The sequence below is a fragment of the Myotis myotis genome, unplaced genomic scaffold (genome assembly GCF_014108235.1).
Source record: "Myotis myotis isolate mMyoMyo1 unplaced genomic scaffold, mMyoMyo1.p scaffold_m19_p_16, whole genome shotgun sequence".
Lineage (NCBI taxonomy): Eukaryota > Metazoa > Chordata > Mammalia > Chiroptera > Vespertilionidae > Myotis > Myotis myotis.
The window spans coordinates 50,599,619-50,616,710 of record NW_023416320.1 but is presented as its reverse complement, the minus strand read 5'-3'; the positions used below and the strand labels follow the sequence as shown (position 1 = coordinate 50,616,710).

The 17,092-nt window shown below is 43.1% G+C and overlaps 1 protein-coding gene across 11 annotated transcripts in view; it reads right to left on the bottom strand.

Moving 5' to 3' along the window:
* Positions 1–157: 157 nt before the first annotated feature.
* Positions 158–17,092, bottom strand: part of LRRCC1 (leucine rich repeat and coiled-coil centrosomal protein 1) — a 32,435-nt gene continuing 15,500 nt past the window's right edge. For 10 of the 11 annotated variants that reach the window (XM_036337435.1, XM_036337440.1, XM_036337433.1 and 7 more), the window contains 11 exons: positions 16,537–16,685; positions 15,796–16,000; positions 14,856–14,995; positions 12,967–13,168; positions 12,087–12,272; positions 11,102–11,276; positions 10,136–10,299; positions 7,421–7,629; positions 7,192–7,329; positions 5,205–5,340; positions 158–2,145 (listed from right to left, as the gene is read on the bottom strand). In XM_036337435.1, the coding sequence (XP_036193328.1) occupies positions 2,023–2,145; positions 5,205–5,340; positions 7,192–7,329; positions 7,421–7,629; positions 10,136–10,299; positions 11,102–11,276; positions 12,087–12,272; positions 12,967–13,168; positions 14,856–14,995; positions 15,796–16,000; positions 16,537–16,685 (1,827 nt within the window). In that variant the 3' untranslated portion in view covers positions 158–2,022. Of the gene's footprint in view, positions 2,146–2,328; positions 3,581–5,204; positions 5,341–7,191; positions 7,330–7,420; positions 7,630–10,135; positions 10,300–11,101; positions 11,277–12,086; positions 12,273–12,966; positions 13,169–14,855; positions 14,996–15,795; positions 16,001–16,536; positions 16,686–17,092 lie in introns of all 11 variants that reach the window. The other variant, XR_004972331.1, reaches the window with a different exon arrangement.

Sequence of the window (17,092 nt, the reverse complement as noted above, 5' to 3'; positions counted from 1 at the left end):
TGTCTCCCGATGTATGAATAGCTTATTTCAACAATGATTTGTACTTGTCAGAGTATAAGATTAACACTTTTGTTAAATTTAACCTAACAAGTTTGTTCTTTGGAATGTCATTACCAATTAATTTTTTTCCTTTTTAAACCACTTTATTGAGACTCTGTTGACATGTAAAACATTTATTCAACCTAATGAGTGAGGTTAAGTCTATACCATAAAATTATCACTGCCACGACCATAAACATAGTAATCAACTCCCAAGGTTTCCTCCCACCCCATTATGTCCTTGCTTTCATTCCTGATTGTAGTAGCTTGAGTCTTGCTGGCTCTTCTGACTCATGGTTAAGGCTGTCAGCTTGCCCTCCCTGGTGACTGATGGAGTGGGGCAGAGGGGCACCTATCTTCTTGGCCACAGCCATCCAACTACGAAACTCCCATCAGGCTGGGTGGGAGGTATTAGGAGATAGCTATGTCTCGGTGCCTCAGGCTTCTGCTGTTGACAGGTTTAGTAAATGTTCTTCAATAAATGTCTTCACTGCAGTATGCTCTCAGGACAGTTTTCAGAGACTAAATGGTATTTTAAAAAACTCTTTGCCAGTTAGTATTATTTTGCTGGGAAACAGGTCCGCAGAGTTCATGTTTCCAATATTCTTTATTTCTTGCAGTGGCTATGAGTTACTGTCTGATATCATTTCCTTTCATCCTTTAACATTTCTTTTCCATTAGTTTGGCTAGCAATACATTTTCTGTTTTTCTTTTGAAGGATAGTTTTGGAGACAGCATTCTTGATTGACGATTCCTGTCTTCCCATACTTCAAATACGTCATTCACTGCCTTCCGGTCTCCACTGTTTCTCATGAGAAGTCAACTGTTAGTCATACTGTTCCTCTGAGATAAACCATATTTTCTTGTTTTCAAGATTTTCCCAACAGTTTGACTATAAAGTGTCTAAGTGTTTCTCTTCATGTTTATCCTAGGTTTTATGGAAGTTCTTGGATCTGTAAGTTGATCTTTTTTCATCAAACTTAGGGAGTTTTTAGCTATTATTCTCCCAAATTATTTCTATGCTCTCTCCTCCCCAACTCCCATACACCTCGGTATGTTCAATGCTGTCCCACAGATGTCAGTGTGAAGCTTCCTAAAGTGAAACATGGACCCTCTTTTAGAAGCATTTATATTTTTCCATTTAACTTTTAAAATGTCACTGGCTATTACTTAAAAGCATAGTATTATATTCTCTTTCAAAAACAGTGAGGAGGATAGTACTTAGGCTTTTGTTTTATATACACAGGAACATAAAAGATGACAAAAGTGATACAGTAATAAATGACTGGATGAATGGAAGAAAACAGTTTCCAGTTGTAAAATAAGAATTCTCTTCATATATACAGTGACTAAAGGGGGAAATGAAAAAATAAGGGTGGAACAGTAGTGTTCCTCTGGAACAGACAATGTTTATAAACCTTAAATGTAATCTTTAATGAAAGTCATATGCATTATAAAAAAGGGGTCATTATGAAGGATGAGGAAATGGTGACATGCTTTCTTACGAGTGCCACATCTCTGACCATACAGATCTCAGATACTTTTTGGCTCTTCATATGAGCATTTTGAAAGAATAGAGCTACATAAACTAAAGGACAACCAAGAAATAGAATTCATTCTTCATCAATACAATAAGGCAATGACAACTATTAAAATAATTTCCCTAATATATCAAAGGCTAACCTTAATTTCCATTTACATATTTAGGCAAAGTGTAATTACCAAAGAATGTATAGTACAGAAACAAAAAGTGTCTTAAGTCTAGTTATTTGGATAGGTTTTTCTAATACACATAATTATCAACAATTTATTATAAAAAGCTACATTTACAATTAAATACTTTTTCAAAAGTCTTTTAAAAATCAGAATGAAATGGGTAGAAAGAGACATTTCAAAGTCATAGCAGTTACTACTGTTACAATATTTAATCATTTTTACAATTGGTCTGCTGGTCCATTTCAATTGAGTTTGTTCTCAGAACCATCACAAGACCTGATGAATTTCGTTTACAGCAAAAGCAAGATGCTTAATTTTTGCTTCCAGTGCTTTTTTGTTCTTGCAGTTTTCTTGCAGAAGTCCACGCATTTCTTCTTCAACTTGACGAACCTAAATCAAATATAAATTTTACTTTTAAATTTCTTAAAAAGAATCATTTTAAAAAAGCATTCTGAAAGAAAAAAGTCAAAAATGTATTCTTGAGCATTTTGCTCTATTTATATAAAGAGTAAAGGAAACTTGTTCAAATACTAACTGGGAAAACAATGTTTATGCTGTAGACAAAGTACTTACATGTATAGTATCTATTTCTCACAGGTTCTGGTGATGGACACATGGTGATTTATTTAGACTCTATTTTAGAGCTTAGACAATTTGTTGAAGGCCATGCAGCTTCTCAGTAGCCCATCTGGACAGAAAGTCTTCTGGCTTCATCTCTGGACTGTCCTGTGCTGCCATGAGTGCTGAGTCATTCATTCTTCTGGCTTCACGTCTGCACTGTCCTGTACTGCCATGAGTGCTGAGTAATGGATTCACCTTAAACACTAGACCCTTACGGACCTCCTAACTTGACATAACCTCCATTCCCAATGATAATCTACTATAGTTCCAACAGCATTTCTACAGCTGCTGCTGGTGGTTATAAATTGCCACCTTTGCCCAGCTGGTGTGGCTTAGAGGTTGAGCATCGACCCAGGAACCAAGAGGTCACTGGTTTGATTCCCAGTTAGAGCACATGCTGGGGTTATGATCCCCAGTAGGAGCCGTGCAGGAGGCAGCGATCGATGATGCTCCATCCCCTCTCTAAAAATCAATAAAAACATATTTTAAAAAAAGTGTTTGAAAAAAATTGCCATCTTTTTGAGAGGTCGTTTAATCAGGAGAGTTCTCTGTAACTGATACTATTAATTTCTGCTTGAAACTCTCTTTTCTATGATCCAGCTCTCCCAAAAAGACTGTCACTGTGCCCAGCCCTCTTCCTAATCTCTAACACTGCTTTCCTACTCTTTCTCCCCCAGAAAGTTGATATTTCTCCTAATTTAAATTATCATTTCTCTGTGATGCCTCACATTTTTTTTATTGTCACATGTAAGTTCTGGTACCATTTCTTTAACTCCCCAACAGATCTCTCTCTTTAATTTTATGTTGTATCGGTAGGAGATCTAAAACAGAACTAGGCATTTTCCTTTCAGCCAAGTACGGGCCTATCCTGATACTTGACTTGGTACCTGATGTACCTTTGCCAAACACTCAGCGGATCTTAAATAAAACATCTGAAACATCTCTTGATTTGACATGAAATACAGAACTAAGTTCTGAACAAGTTGTACTTCCTTATTCATTGTGATGATTTCCAAAGCCCTCAGCCATCTCTCTTCACAGACTCCTGAGAGTGATGTCCACTAATCATACAACCTTGACTATAACGATACGGAGTATTCCTGTCACTTTCTCTTGTTGGGCTCTTTTCTAGCTGCTGATTTCTGAGTCTCCAATCGTACAGAAGATAGTCTCCCCCTTATCTGTGGGGATATGTTCCAAGACCCTGAAACCACAGATAAAACCAAACCTCCTATATGTTACGGTTTTCCTGCACACACATACCTATGATAAAGCTTAATTTATAAAACAGGCACAGCAAGAGTAACAACAAAATAGAGTATCTAGAATCTAGAATGGACTATAATAAAAGTCACGTGATGTGATCTCTCTCAGAACATCTTACTGCACTGTACTGCCCCTTCTATTCCTGAGATGTGAGCTGATAAAATGCCACTACTGTCCCTGGATCTGTGACCACCCTGCACTTGCATTGAACAGCCTGGTTTCAGGGGTCCCTGCTGAAGTCCTCACAGGTTCAGTGCTTTTTGAGCAGCATGCTGCCATCAATTGGAACACGTTTTCTGTCTGTGTCTTCCACCCACAAATTTAAAGCCTTTTCCATCTTATCTAAGCACTTACCACACTCTGAGGCTGTAACTATTGCAGTTTGAGGTACAACAGCAAAACTAGCAGGAATTTCTTTTTCCTTCTTCCCAATTTCACGATAGAAGATTCGTTCTTACTGAAAATTTTAGCAACCTCAGCATACGATTTTTTTCTTTCCTTAAGTCCAGAATGTTCACCTTTCCACTTAAAGGAAGCGCTTTATGGCTTCTCTTTGGCATGTCCAAGTTGCCAGCATCACTACCTCTTGCGCTTTGGGGCCGTTATCAAGTAAAATAAATGTTACTTGAACACAAGCACTGCGATACCACGACATTGATCTGATCACCAAGGTGGTTCCAAATGACTAACGGGCGGGGAGCACATACAGCAGGGAGGCCCCAGACAAAGGACGATTCATGTCCGCCAGGACAGGGAAGGGCGGGTTTCATCACGCTACTCACAATGGTGTGCAATTGAAAACTGAGGAATTAGTTTTGGAATTTTCTATTTTATATTTCGGACAACTGACTGCATGTAACCCAAACCTCAGAAAACAAAACGGGGCGCGCGCGCGTGTGTGTGTGTGGGGGGGGGGGGGGGGAGGGACAGGACTATTGTACCTGTTTCCTATTACCACTTCAAAATCAGGGAAAAATGGAATTTCAAAACTGCCCCCTCAGCTAGCAGATCTCACGAGGTGGTGGTGGTGGTGGTGGGGGGGGGGCACATGAGAATCACCTGTTGAGTTTGAAAAACACTAGGGTCTGACCCCAAACTGTGAATGAAAATTTCAGGGGAAAGCTTAAGCATGTCTATTATTAAAAGCTCCTTTGTCAGTGATAGCAATATGACAAATGTGATAGTCCTGGGCCCTAATTAATGATAAAATACTACTTTTTGAGAATTTTCCCACGGGAATGATGGCTTGTGTTTAACATACTCACTCCTCACCCTGCTCATGTGCAAGCGAAGGGGCTTCGCTCTGAGGCTGGTTAGGGAGATGGTGACTTTCACTCAGAGATCACAGAGCAGGTCCGCACCAGTATCACTCATGACCTCGGTTTCACTGCAATTATATTCTACAACCTGCCAACATTTTGGCCTGGCTTCATGATAGTTTTGGCAACATTCTTCATATGTATTTGGTCATTAAATCATGCTGCCTTTTCTCTTTATCAGTCTCAATTTATTTAGCTGTAACAATTCAATAATGATAATCAAGTGCAATGTACTGATAGTACCTTTAAATTTGCAGAATCAATATATTTTTGCTTTTCATTTTCCAGATGTATTATTTCAGCGTGATGAGCTTCAACAATTGCCTCCACTTGTTTTTTAAAGGCATCATCCATACAATAAAGCTTTTCCACAGCATCCCTGAAACAGAAAACAAGACTCACATCTTGGTGTGTATAAAAGTTAGGATGCTTTTTCTTCTGAGATGGCAGCTCTCACATTCATATTTCAATGGACACATAAACTCCACTAAGTAGCAAAGGGCTCTCCATCTCAGGAACTACAGCTACAGGCATCTCACCCTCCAGCAGAGTCAGCCAGCAGCATAGGGCAGGGAACCTCACACCCATTTGTGAGTCTCGCCTCTGAGCTCCTGCTCTGGTCTCCAGTCTGAGTCTGTGGGAGGGGACTGGAAGTACCTTCCCAGGGATGCCACCTCCCCCAGGGATGTGCAGTGTGACACGTATCTGAAGTGTATACTATAGGCAGGTTTACATTTATACATAGACTAGAGGCCTGGTACATGCACTGGGGTGGGGAGGTCCCTCAGCCCGGCCTGTGTCCTCTTGTAGTCCAGAACCCCTTGGGGGATGTCTGACTGCCAGTTTAGGCCCGATGGTGGGGGGGAGGGGGAAGGGAGGATCGGGCCTAAGCCAGCAGTCGGACATCCCTCTCGCTGTCCGGGACCCCTCGCTCCTTACTGCCCACCTGCCGCGGAGGCTGCTGAGCTTGCCAGCCATGAGCCTGGCTTCTGGCTGAGCGGCACTCTCCGTGTGAGAGCGTACTGACCATCAGGGTGCAGCTCCTGCATTGAGCGTCTGCCCCCTGGTGGTCAGTGTGCATCATAGCGACTGGTCGTTCCATCATCTGGTTGATTTGCATATTAAGGTTTTATTACATAGGAGGATGTGTCTGATTTCCCTGTGCTAATGCTTAACAGATAAAACCCTAGGGTTAATAAACACATTAGTGTTAAAAGTTTAGTACTAAAAGTTTCTTAGAGGGAGAACACCACTTCCTTTTTATTAAACTAGAGACCCAGTGCATGAAATTCATGCATGAGTAGGGTCCCTAGCGGCTGCTGGCTGCCGGCCGGGGCCTCCCTTACCCCGGCTGCCTGCTGCCACTGCTCCCTGGTGGTCAGCGCACGTCTAACTTCCGGTCAGTCGAACTCCTGTCCGTGGGGACAATTTGCATATTAGCCTTTTATTATATAGGATATGAGTGACTTTGTTTAAAAAGTCCACAATGAACACTTTTCTGCTATTGGTTCTGAGCCGAGGACCCTGGGTAGCTGTGAAAGCACAGTGCAACAGGGCTATCAGCAGATGCTGCCATCAAACCTTTCTGCAGAGGATAACACCTCCTCTAATCTTAGGGAGTGGAAACACCAGGACACCTGGAATGGAGCCACCACAATGGGAGTCTGTGCATGCTGTCTATACCTCTCTATTTCGACAGGAGACTGATCCTGAAACTGCGTTACATAGTTTCAAGGCTGTCAACTTTATAAACTGTTGTAATAGGCCTAGTTACAGAGTTTACAAGCTAAAACCTGCATTTCCTCTAGAGCACTTACAAAACCCACACAAGTGGTCCCAGGAACGGCTTCCTCCCCCTTTGAAATGGGCTCCGGCTTCTCTGGCCCAGAGCCCCAGACAACGTACTCCTCAGAGAGCCATACGAACAGCCAAGCACACTGGCTGCTTTCAGGAAGACAGCATGAAAACAGTAAGCGCAGTAATAAGACAAACATACCTACAATAATTACCATGTGTCAGGTACTGCACTTCCACACAAACACAGACAACAGACACAGACTTACAGCTCACAACACGGAAGAGGGAACTAGTACCTTCCCTTTATAAATGAAATAATGGAATGGAAATCCAATATTTGGCAAATAACTTCATCCAACATGTTTTCAGCTTTCCCCGATCTTGCCCCTCCCCATTCCCAGACGGCCCCAGTGCCTGAGGGCTTCATGCTTACTTTCGTAGTTCAACACTTTTGTCTCTTTCCGCTTTCAGCTTCCTTTCCTTGTTCTCAAATTTCTCCTTCACTTCCTTTACTTGCATTTCCAGATTACTGAGGAGCTCCCCTTTATCATGCCACTTCTGATTAAGGATACTGACAAGAGAAGAAGGAATGTTAGAGACAGAATTGGTCAGACAAGTTATTAAGCCGCAGTTTACTTCTTAGCAGGAAACACTGAGAATACCTGTAAGCTTTTCTAATTTCTTCAAGTTCTAATTCCTTTACTTGCAACTGCTGTTTTAGTTTTGCTTTTCTTTCATTGTGTCTTTCTAGTTTCTCAATTATGTCATCCAGTTGCGAAGATTTTTCGTCAAGTTGTTCTTGAGTACATTTCTGTATTTCACAGATGTTTTCTTGTAATATTTTGATTTGTTCCTCTCTTTCCTGTAAACACTTCAAGAAAAAGAATAAGTACTTTATTAATCCTAGATGTCTCATTTCCTAATTAAATAGGTATGATTTTAAATTATTTTAAAAACTATAAAAATGAATTCAAAGTTCAATGTTTTAGAAAAGATATACAGACTATTGTTTAGGGGCTATTAAGAGGGAAAATTTTTGTGCTACTCACACTTTTTATTTCAGGAATTTAGTGATTACTAATCACACAGAGAGTAGAAGGGAAAGCAGCGCAATGGGAATTCAATTATGTCATTTTGCATTTGAAAGAATATGTTTTCAGGACAGAAAGAAAGAAAACTTTAGGTGGGTGACAGGGATACAGCAAAGACTGATGCTCAAGGGATTAAACCATTTCTACTGCACACACACTTTAAATAATGTCCAATTTCATGACTAGTGAAATGTCACGTGCAAACAGACCTCACATCCCCCAGACTGAGGTGGACTTTCGCTGTGTCTTCTGTGCTGTGGGTCAGGCACCAGGAGGGTCAACCCGCCTGAGGCATGTGCCATGTGCAATGTCTGCTGGTCCTGCACGACCCACTGTGCACCAGCATAGGGCTGTGGGTGTGAGCGTGGAAGAGGGTCTTATTTTTGCCCCGATTCTCCCTGCCCCACTTGCCTCTCATTCCTCTTGGGAAGAAGATGGAGGCAAACAAATGCTGGACAAGTCTACTTTAGGGCGGATTCTCAGTGTCACACAGAACATGGTGCAGCTCCTCAGGGTGTGACAGAGCTAAGGATTCTAAGAAAGGTAGTCAGGGAGTCTTGACTAACAGCTGCATAAGCCTTGAACTGCTCATTTTCTCCCACGACTCCCTGAAGTACTTAGGTGCGGGCAGCCTTCACACACGTTATCCAGAACCCACAGAAGCCATGAAAGATTCTTATGAAATAACCCTCTTAATAATCAGAATAGCACTGCAGCACCAGGGTCTCGTGCTCCATGTATACTGAAAAGTACCAAAATAACATGAGGAAATAGCATTTTAAAGAATTTCTGTTTCAAACTTCCATAGTCAGAAGCTAACTAGAGAATCTACTCAGGTGTAAGCATCAAACTCCAAAATTTGCATTTTAAGTCATTGCCCCTTTAAGTTGTCAGTCAGGCTGACTTTGCTGCTGAAGAAGCTCTGCCCGCCATCTGCACGTCCTCAGGCTGAGGAGGCCTGGTGACTGCGGTTAAGTCCAGCACAATGACCGGCTGGACCAAATATCACCTGCGTTGCCTTGTGGAATTTAAATGCAAACAACCAGTCTTCCTGATTCTTATTTACCTTATCAAAAGACAATAAGCTTGGCTAGATTTTTAAAACAAGAAAAACAGCTTACAGCTAAAACATTTCAGTAACTATCAGTGCAGCTTGGCATGTGTGAAAGATATTTGAAATACGGGATATACTGAGACCAAAGTTTCAATTGGGAGAACACCAGTATCACTGGTCAAGAATACAATGCAAGCAGTCATAACCCATCTAGCTATGGAGAAAGCAACATGGGAGTAAACAGGGTCCTTCATTTTCTGTACTTGATGAAATTAGGAAGTTTCTTAAAAATGACTAAGGAAAAAAAAAATATTAAGTGGTTATAAATTCTCTAAAGATTGAGGTCCTAACTTTATGGGCGATAATCCCATTTAGAAGTTTCTTTAAAAACACCTTTTCAGCCAGCTGGTGTGGCTCAGTGGTTGAGTGTCAACCCATGAACTAGGAGGTCATGGTTCGACATGCCCAGGTTGTGGGCTGGATCCCCACTAGGGGGGGTGCAGGAAGCAGCCGAACAGTGATTCTCTATCATCACTGATGTTTCTATCTCTTCCTCTCCCTTCCTCTCTCTGAATTCAATAAAAATATATTTTAAAAATTTAAAAAATGAAAACTCCCTTTTCAATTATTTTTACACTTTAAGAAGAAAAGTTTGGAATTTAAGTATGCTTTAGTGCTCAAGACAATCTTCAAAAACTTTCTCTGGAGATTTTCTACACGTTGAAATAAGTGATTTTGTTAGCATTCTCTCAGGCGGGCCCAAGTAAGAAGAGGTGGGTACAACTGGCACATGGTGGGCTCGAGACAAGCATGAATCCTGCAATCTAGTCATATACCTTCACCTACAAGAGAGTAGGTTTGTTATAAGTTTGAGAAGTGAGAGCAGTATTGAGAGATATTAAGCAATGCTTGAAAGGATATTTTAAACATATAAAACGTTCATTTTCTTGTGGTTCCTAACCCTTCATCAAGACTGTTTCTAGTTATTTCAAAGGGCAATAACAACATTCTTCATAAAACCTTGAAGTAAATGTAAGTTCAAGTCAATAAATGAATGCCACGTATCACCTTTAAAAGCAAAGGGGAAAGTACTGCAAAAGGAACACGATAACCTGTCTTAAACTCCACAACAGCTGGACTCGCACAGACAAAGCATTTATTGGAGACTCCACTCTGATCCAGATTCTCACACCTGCCATATGCCGTCTTCCCAAAATAAACGCCAAACTTACAGCTTTTAATTTCCCGATGGTCTCGGTTTGGTCCTCTATGATTTTGCACTTAATCCGCAGCGCGTCGCTGTCTTGCTCGTTCGACTTCCGCAGAGACTCGTTCTCTTTGCATAAACTTTCGATCTGCGCCTCCAGTTTCCCGCGGTCCTGGGCCAGACAGGATCCTGGAAAGCAAACACCACGGAGGCAAACTTAGGAGATGGAGGGTTTGTCTCTTATGAACATCGAATTCCACAACGTGTAACAGATGAGTACAAAGGAAAGCTGGCTACAGAAACGAGATCTGCAAGAGCACACAGTATGAGGAGGAAAGGGCCAGAAACAAAAGGCACATCAGCCCTGTGCTGTGTGAAACCCTGAGCCACAATCGGACAAGGAGTGACAGGCGGTCCTATCTAACTGGTCAGGATAATGCACACCCACGGCCAGACCACGCGCGATATCCCATGTAGAATGACAGGTGAGCCACGCTCCGTTACAGCCAGCACCATGGAGCGAAGGTGGTGCCCTACACAGCCACCTCCGCTGGGCAGATTTCGAGCGGAATGGACTGAGGTAGGTTAACCTAAGCCGATGGTGGTTTTCATCCACACGCCATTTAGCATTTCTCCATGTGTAACAAGCTAACTGTTAGCAACATGTTTAGAAAAGAACTGAATGCGGCATCCGTATGAAACCATGTAAAATTACTGTATGAGAAAGAAATGTTTTCAACAACTTAATTCAGCACTAGCACGGGAAAGGTAGACCTGGTGAGAAAAGTAACCCGTTATAAAAGTAACCACCAGGAGGAAAGCCAACCAGGACTCAGAGCGGCGCCTGGTACAATAAGCCACTTCCTTTTTCTGGGAGGTGGCCCTGACCCTGGGTCGTGGGGCAGGAAAGCCCTTCCTTGTTCTCTCCTCTATACAGATCTGCTCCTTTAGCAAAATGGGCTAGTTTCCCTTTGACATTAGAGAATGTTACCCTGTTGTGCCAGCTCCTGTCCCCACACTTTTCTCTCTGTCCTGAGACCGTAAATGAGTGACTCCTTGGCTGCGAGCTCGGCAATCAGCTGGACTTTCTCGTGCTTGAGCAGCTCGATCTGGATGCTCTTCTGCTTGTCATCTTCGATCAGGAGCTCAAGGGTGTTGATCTGATTCTGTATACTCCCCAGACGTGGGAAAACGCAAAGCAGCTGTTACACAATGCTCCTATTCCTACTTTCTTGCATTTTATCTTAAGAAAAATGTTATTTAAGCAAATACCAAGTAAATGTTCCTCAATTTTACATCAGAATAAGTTTTAGTTTTATTAACTAAAAATACATATAGGTCAGAAAATGAAGTCAAAGTTTAAGAGGCCATTCCTCAAACACTCTGAATTTTATTCTAACACCCTAAGAGCAACCACACCTGTAATATTCTAAGTTTCTCAGCATTTATATGAGTCACCTAGAGCAGTGGTCGCCAACCTTTCGGACCTCATGGACCACCAGTGGTCCTCAGACCACCGCTTGGCAACTGCTGGCCTAGAGGTCACTTGCAGAAAGGAAGTTCTCTTGGCAAAATATCCCTAATGTTTAAAATGGCGACAACAGACAATAATTTAGATTATGTGTGGGTATGTCTAAAAAACCACTGCTACAAAAGTTAACACCAGCAGCCCGCATGCTATTTCCCAAAACTCAGCAATCTGAGCATCACCGTCACAACTTCTTCTCTCGCTGTGCAATGGTATACTAGCTACTCAGTTTCCTAGTTAATTCACTTATTATGCTTAAACACTATCTTGGCGTATGTAGTGCACTCTGGTAAATTAGCTAACCTCCCAGTTCTATTACTTTTCAAACATGTCAAGTACATAATTAGTATTATTTAAAAGTTCAACATTGTGCACTTCCTAAATCACTGCAGGCATTTGGGAAATGACATAGCAAACAGAAGGAGAATACAGCATCACAATGTCTTACCTGCAAGTTTGTTGCTGTTTCGTGTTTCAGTTTGGAGACTTCCGCAAGCTTTGTCTTTTGCTCCTTCACCATGCAGGCCAGATCTTTAATTAAAGAGGAAGACTCGTTTTCTTTCCGTTGAGCCCAGACAAGAGCATTCTTGCTCTTTGCTAACTCAGTTGCAACACTTTCAAAACCATCTTTAACCTATATTTCAAAATTGCATTATAAATAGCAGTTCTCCAAATATTTAGAAAATATTTGTTTCTGGAAACAACTTCTTTCATGTTTATTTTAATATATATATGTTTTTTATTGATTTCAAAGAGGAAGGGAGAGGGAAAAAGAGATAGAAACATCAATGATGAGAATCATTGATTGGCTGCCTTCTGCATACCCCCTACTGGGGATCGAGCCTGGAACCTGGTCATGTGCCCTTGAACGGAATTGAACCCTGGACCCTTCCGTTTGCAGGCCAACACTCTACCCATTGAGCCAAACCGGCTAGGGCAATTCTTTCATGTTTAGAATCTCAGAGGTTTAGCAAAATAAAGTAATGATAGCACTCAGTGCTGCTGTGTGCCACCCGGAGCACGGCTGTGCTCAGCACGAGGCAGAGGCCGCGGCCGGGGTCTGGCTACAATCCCCGCCCTAGAGCCACAGGGGAGAAGCCAGGTTCCCGTGCTCCGCGCCTGACCACCACAGTCTGACTGGGCTTTGGGAACAGCAGGGAGAGTAGTGGTGATCTCAGTGCAGATGCTGGGACTCCAGGAATTTAAGTGATCTGCTTAAGGCCATACAGCCAACATGTCCACAGACCTACAACTCTAAAGTGGGGTCCTCTTATCACCCCATATCTGCTGGTTCTGTTTTCAATAAGAACCTAAATGCCGATTCTTACATCTTTAAATCTTCTGGCTTCGAGAGTTAAAGCAATACGAAATTCATTCTCCAAATCCAGGTACTGATGATTTAATGTGTCAATTTTTTCTTGGTATCCTTTGATCTCTTGCTCATGCTTTGCCTCTTCTTTTGCCACTTCCTTGGCTATGGCTTCCTGGAACTCAGAATCACTGAAAAATGCCCTTGTTTCAAGTTCTTTCCTGGAATGAAAAACACAACCATCACAGAATGCTGTTCCCTTGGAAAGAAAAACCTTAAAGTTTATTAAATATTATATAGTCCCTAACTGTCCTCTAAGATGAGCTCCCTACCTTCAAACACAGAAACTGCCAGGACAGAGAAGGAATGAGTTTTCCTTGACTGTGCTCAGCGGGTGGGATCAGAGGCATGGCCCTGGGGTAAGTTCCCAAGACATTCAGGCCCAGTGGACGGCGCCAGGGCTCCTAGCCGCACCTGCAGCTCTCCCTCCGTGTGCCTTCGGCTCTGAGTCTTTGACATACAATAAACGTAGCCTGACTGGTACTAGTGGTTGATTAAGGAAAAAAAATCAGTTAAACTGTGAAATTATTCACCAATCTTTTTTGATATAAGGCCAGTTTTTTCTTTAAATGTGAGCTCATTCCTTTGAGTTCACCACAATTTTTTCTTGAATAAACCAAGCCATTAATACAAAATCCACTATTTCCAGTCTGGGTTTCTTTAAACTAGAACAAGATGCTAAAAAAAAGATCTGTAAAGGAAACTAAGTACAAATTTATACATTGTTTTTGTTTTCCCTCAATCTTTTATACCTGTTCTACCCATACATAGGATGCCAATATCCCCCCAAGCATCAGTATTTAATTTCTACATGACATCACAGAATTGGGTGGGGGCAGCTGGAGACAAGCAGCCGAAAGTGTTCCCATGGCTGGGGACTCAGAGCAGGGCGCTGCACTGAGGCCCAGGGCTCCACTGGCCTGCCACCCTCTTCTGTAAACAAGGTTTTACGGGAACAAGGCCACGCCCACTGGCTTAAGTCCTGTCTGCAGGGAAGGCAGTTAGCTGTGGCCTGCGAAGCCTGGAACCCTTTCTTTCTTTTTTTATTGGTATGTTTTTGATTTTTTAAAGAGAGAGGAAGAGAACAGGATAGAGAGATGGAAACAGATGAGAAACATCGACTGCCTCCTGCAGGCCCCCCACCGGGAATGGAGCCTATAATCTGGGCATGCGCCCTGACCAGGAATTGTTCCTGGGTCAACGCTTAACCACTGAGCACCACCAGATGGGCTGGGACCCTTTCTATCTGGCCCTTGGGAGGAAACGTTTATTAGCAGCTGCTCCACAGGAGTAAAGAAGCACTGAGCACGGTGTCACTTGGAGAGCCAATAAAACAGTTTTTTGCACATGCCAATGACCAACTTTAGGTTGGATCTGCAGAAATGCAGGAAGTTTCCAGGTAAGTGCCCACACCTCAGTAAGTCACCTGTGTCTGTGAGCTGCCACTGCACTAGGAGGGGACCCTACCACATACACAAGCAGCCCCTCCCATGTGCTCTGCAACTAGCCTCCCACTGCTCAGTCCTGGCTCCTGTTTGTGGAGGGAGATGGGAGGGGGTTAGGGAGGAGGAGGAAGAACCAAGCAGCTTCTTTCCTTTGCTTGACTGTCCCCACTGCCTGGTGCGCTTTCATTTACCTGTGCTCTTTTTTAAAAAAATATATTTTTATTGATTTCAGAAAGGGAGTGATAGAAACAGTAATGATGAAAAAGAATCATTGATCAGCTGCCTCCTGTACACACTGGGGATCGAGCCCGCAACCAGGCACGTGCCCTGACTGAGAATTGAACTGTGACCTCCTGGTTCATAGGTCGAAGCTCAACCACTGAGCCACACCAGCGGCGTTTACCTGTGCTCTTGCTCCTTCAGTGCAAGAAGCTCGTGAAGCTGCTGCACCTGCTCCTTTTCTTGCTGAAGGGAAGTTCGAAGTAAGTTAATTTCTCGGTCGGCAGCCGCCGCCTTGAGCTCTACCTCTTCGATAAGCCGCATCTGGGAAAAACACACAATTTTAGTACTTAAGACCATAACTCCCTGCTTCCATTGTCAGTTCCCCAGGAAAAGTGCCTTCTAAATAACAGAACCTAGTGCCCAAACTGACTTTCAAAATGTCCTAGGTCAGTGGTTGGCAAACTGGGGCTTGAGAGCCACATGCGGCTCTTTGGCCCCTTGAGTGTGGCTCTTCCACAAAATACCACGTGCGGGCGCGCAAGTACAGTGCAATTGAAACTTCATGGCCCAGGCGCAGAAGTGGGTCGGACAGTTTGCCGACCACTGTCCTAGGTGATGATGCTGTGGTCACATCAGGGACAGCCCTGGCAGCAGCGACACTCGCTTTGTCTGCTGCTCATCTCATCCAGATCAGAAAGTGTGAAGTGAGGGACCTTGAGATCAAAAGAGAAACAGATACACAGAGACAGAGAACAGACTGGCGCGGCTGTCGGAGGGGAGGGGGGTGCAGGCCTGAGTGAAATGGACGAAGGGATTAAGAGAAAAATATACAGATGATGTATTATAGAACTGAACACCTGGAACCTATAGAATGTTATTCATCAATGTCACCCCAATAAATTCATTAAAAAAAACAAAAACCCTTCAGCTGCCCCAAAGAGCCTTTACGTCCTGGCTCTGGGAACACAGCCTAGCAACCTGCAACATGTCCACCAAGTCTTCTGATGGCCTTGTGAGTGCAGGAGCCTTCCTTCAGTGACTCCACAGCTCACTCGCCTCCAGTCCACCGGACAACCAGAGCCGCTTCCGCCGGAGCCGGGCTGCCGACGGGACAGCAATACCTGTGCCGTCTGCTGCTGCCCTTTCTGCCGCTCCATCTTCTCTAACGCTCTCTCCAGGGCTCTCAGGTGTCGGATGTGATCCTCTTGCTGGTCTCTTGCTTTAATTAACTCAATGGTCAGTTTTTTAATTTCATTTTGAAGTTTGTGAACCATAACTTCGAGTTGCACTTTGGAATTTCTCTCTTTAAAAATAATCTCCTTTAACCTAAAACAGAAATCAGATGCATATATTACTCATTTAAAGAGAAAAACTGTAGTCAACATCAAAGGTCACAGTGGAGAGGAAGAATGCAGTATGTTTCAAACTCTCACTAGATTAAAAAAAAGGCTGAAAATCAGAGTCCCTGCCCCTCTCCCACCCCTGAAGCTAACACTGTGCCACAAGGCACAACACACTTCCTGGATGAATGAAACGTCACCGTATGTGAACTTCCTTCGCCAGCAAGCTCTGCTGAGCCATTGGTTTCAGGCACTGTGCGGGGTGTGGCCCTCCTGGCCAGCAGGACAGAGGGGTGCAGCCTGTGCCTTCCAGGAGCGCTTGCTGGTCCTCACTCGGCAGGTATATCCATCCACCTGACCCCTCTGGCTGAGCCCAAACAAACGGGGCCTGCATTCTTTGTTCCGAACAAGCTGCTGAAGCACTAATGCTTTAGCCACAACACGGCTCTGATCTCACTTCAGCCGGCTGAAATGGAGGGTTCCCGCTGCGAGGTCATGCTCCAGGCTGGGCCGCGCCCTTACCTATCTGTGGTGAGCAGAGCCAGGCTGTGGATGTCCTTCTTTTCGTTTGCATGTTTATGCAGCTCATCGATATAATCCATGAGCTTCTTTTCAGCTTGTTCAGCTTTCCACCTCTTCTCTCTCTCCTGGTCTAGCTGCTCAACAAGTATCTGAAAGAAAATAATAGTGTTGTGTGAACTTGGAAAAATTATCTTGCCTCAATTTTCTCATTTATAATATGGAAATAGCAGCACCTCATTCAGAGGCTGTGGGGAAGGTTAAACAAATTAACGGAAGTGAAGCGTACACACCGTGCCAGGCACATAATGACCACTCAGAAAAGGTTAGCTACCATCACTGTCATGACAATGACTATTATTTTCCTCAATTATATTTCAAGCTTCTGTACTTGAAGAGGAGGAAACCAATAGCACAAAAGGTGTGAAACAGTTTAAGAAGTAATTATATTATTGGAAGAACAGCGACATCACAATCAAAACCAGAACTTCACAAGTAAAATAAGGGCAAGTTAATAAAGCTATAAATAAATCAGTCTACCAAAAATTCTTAACAACAT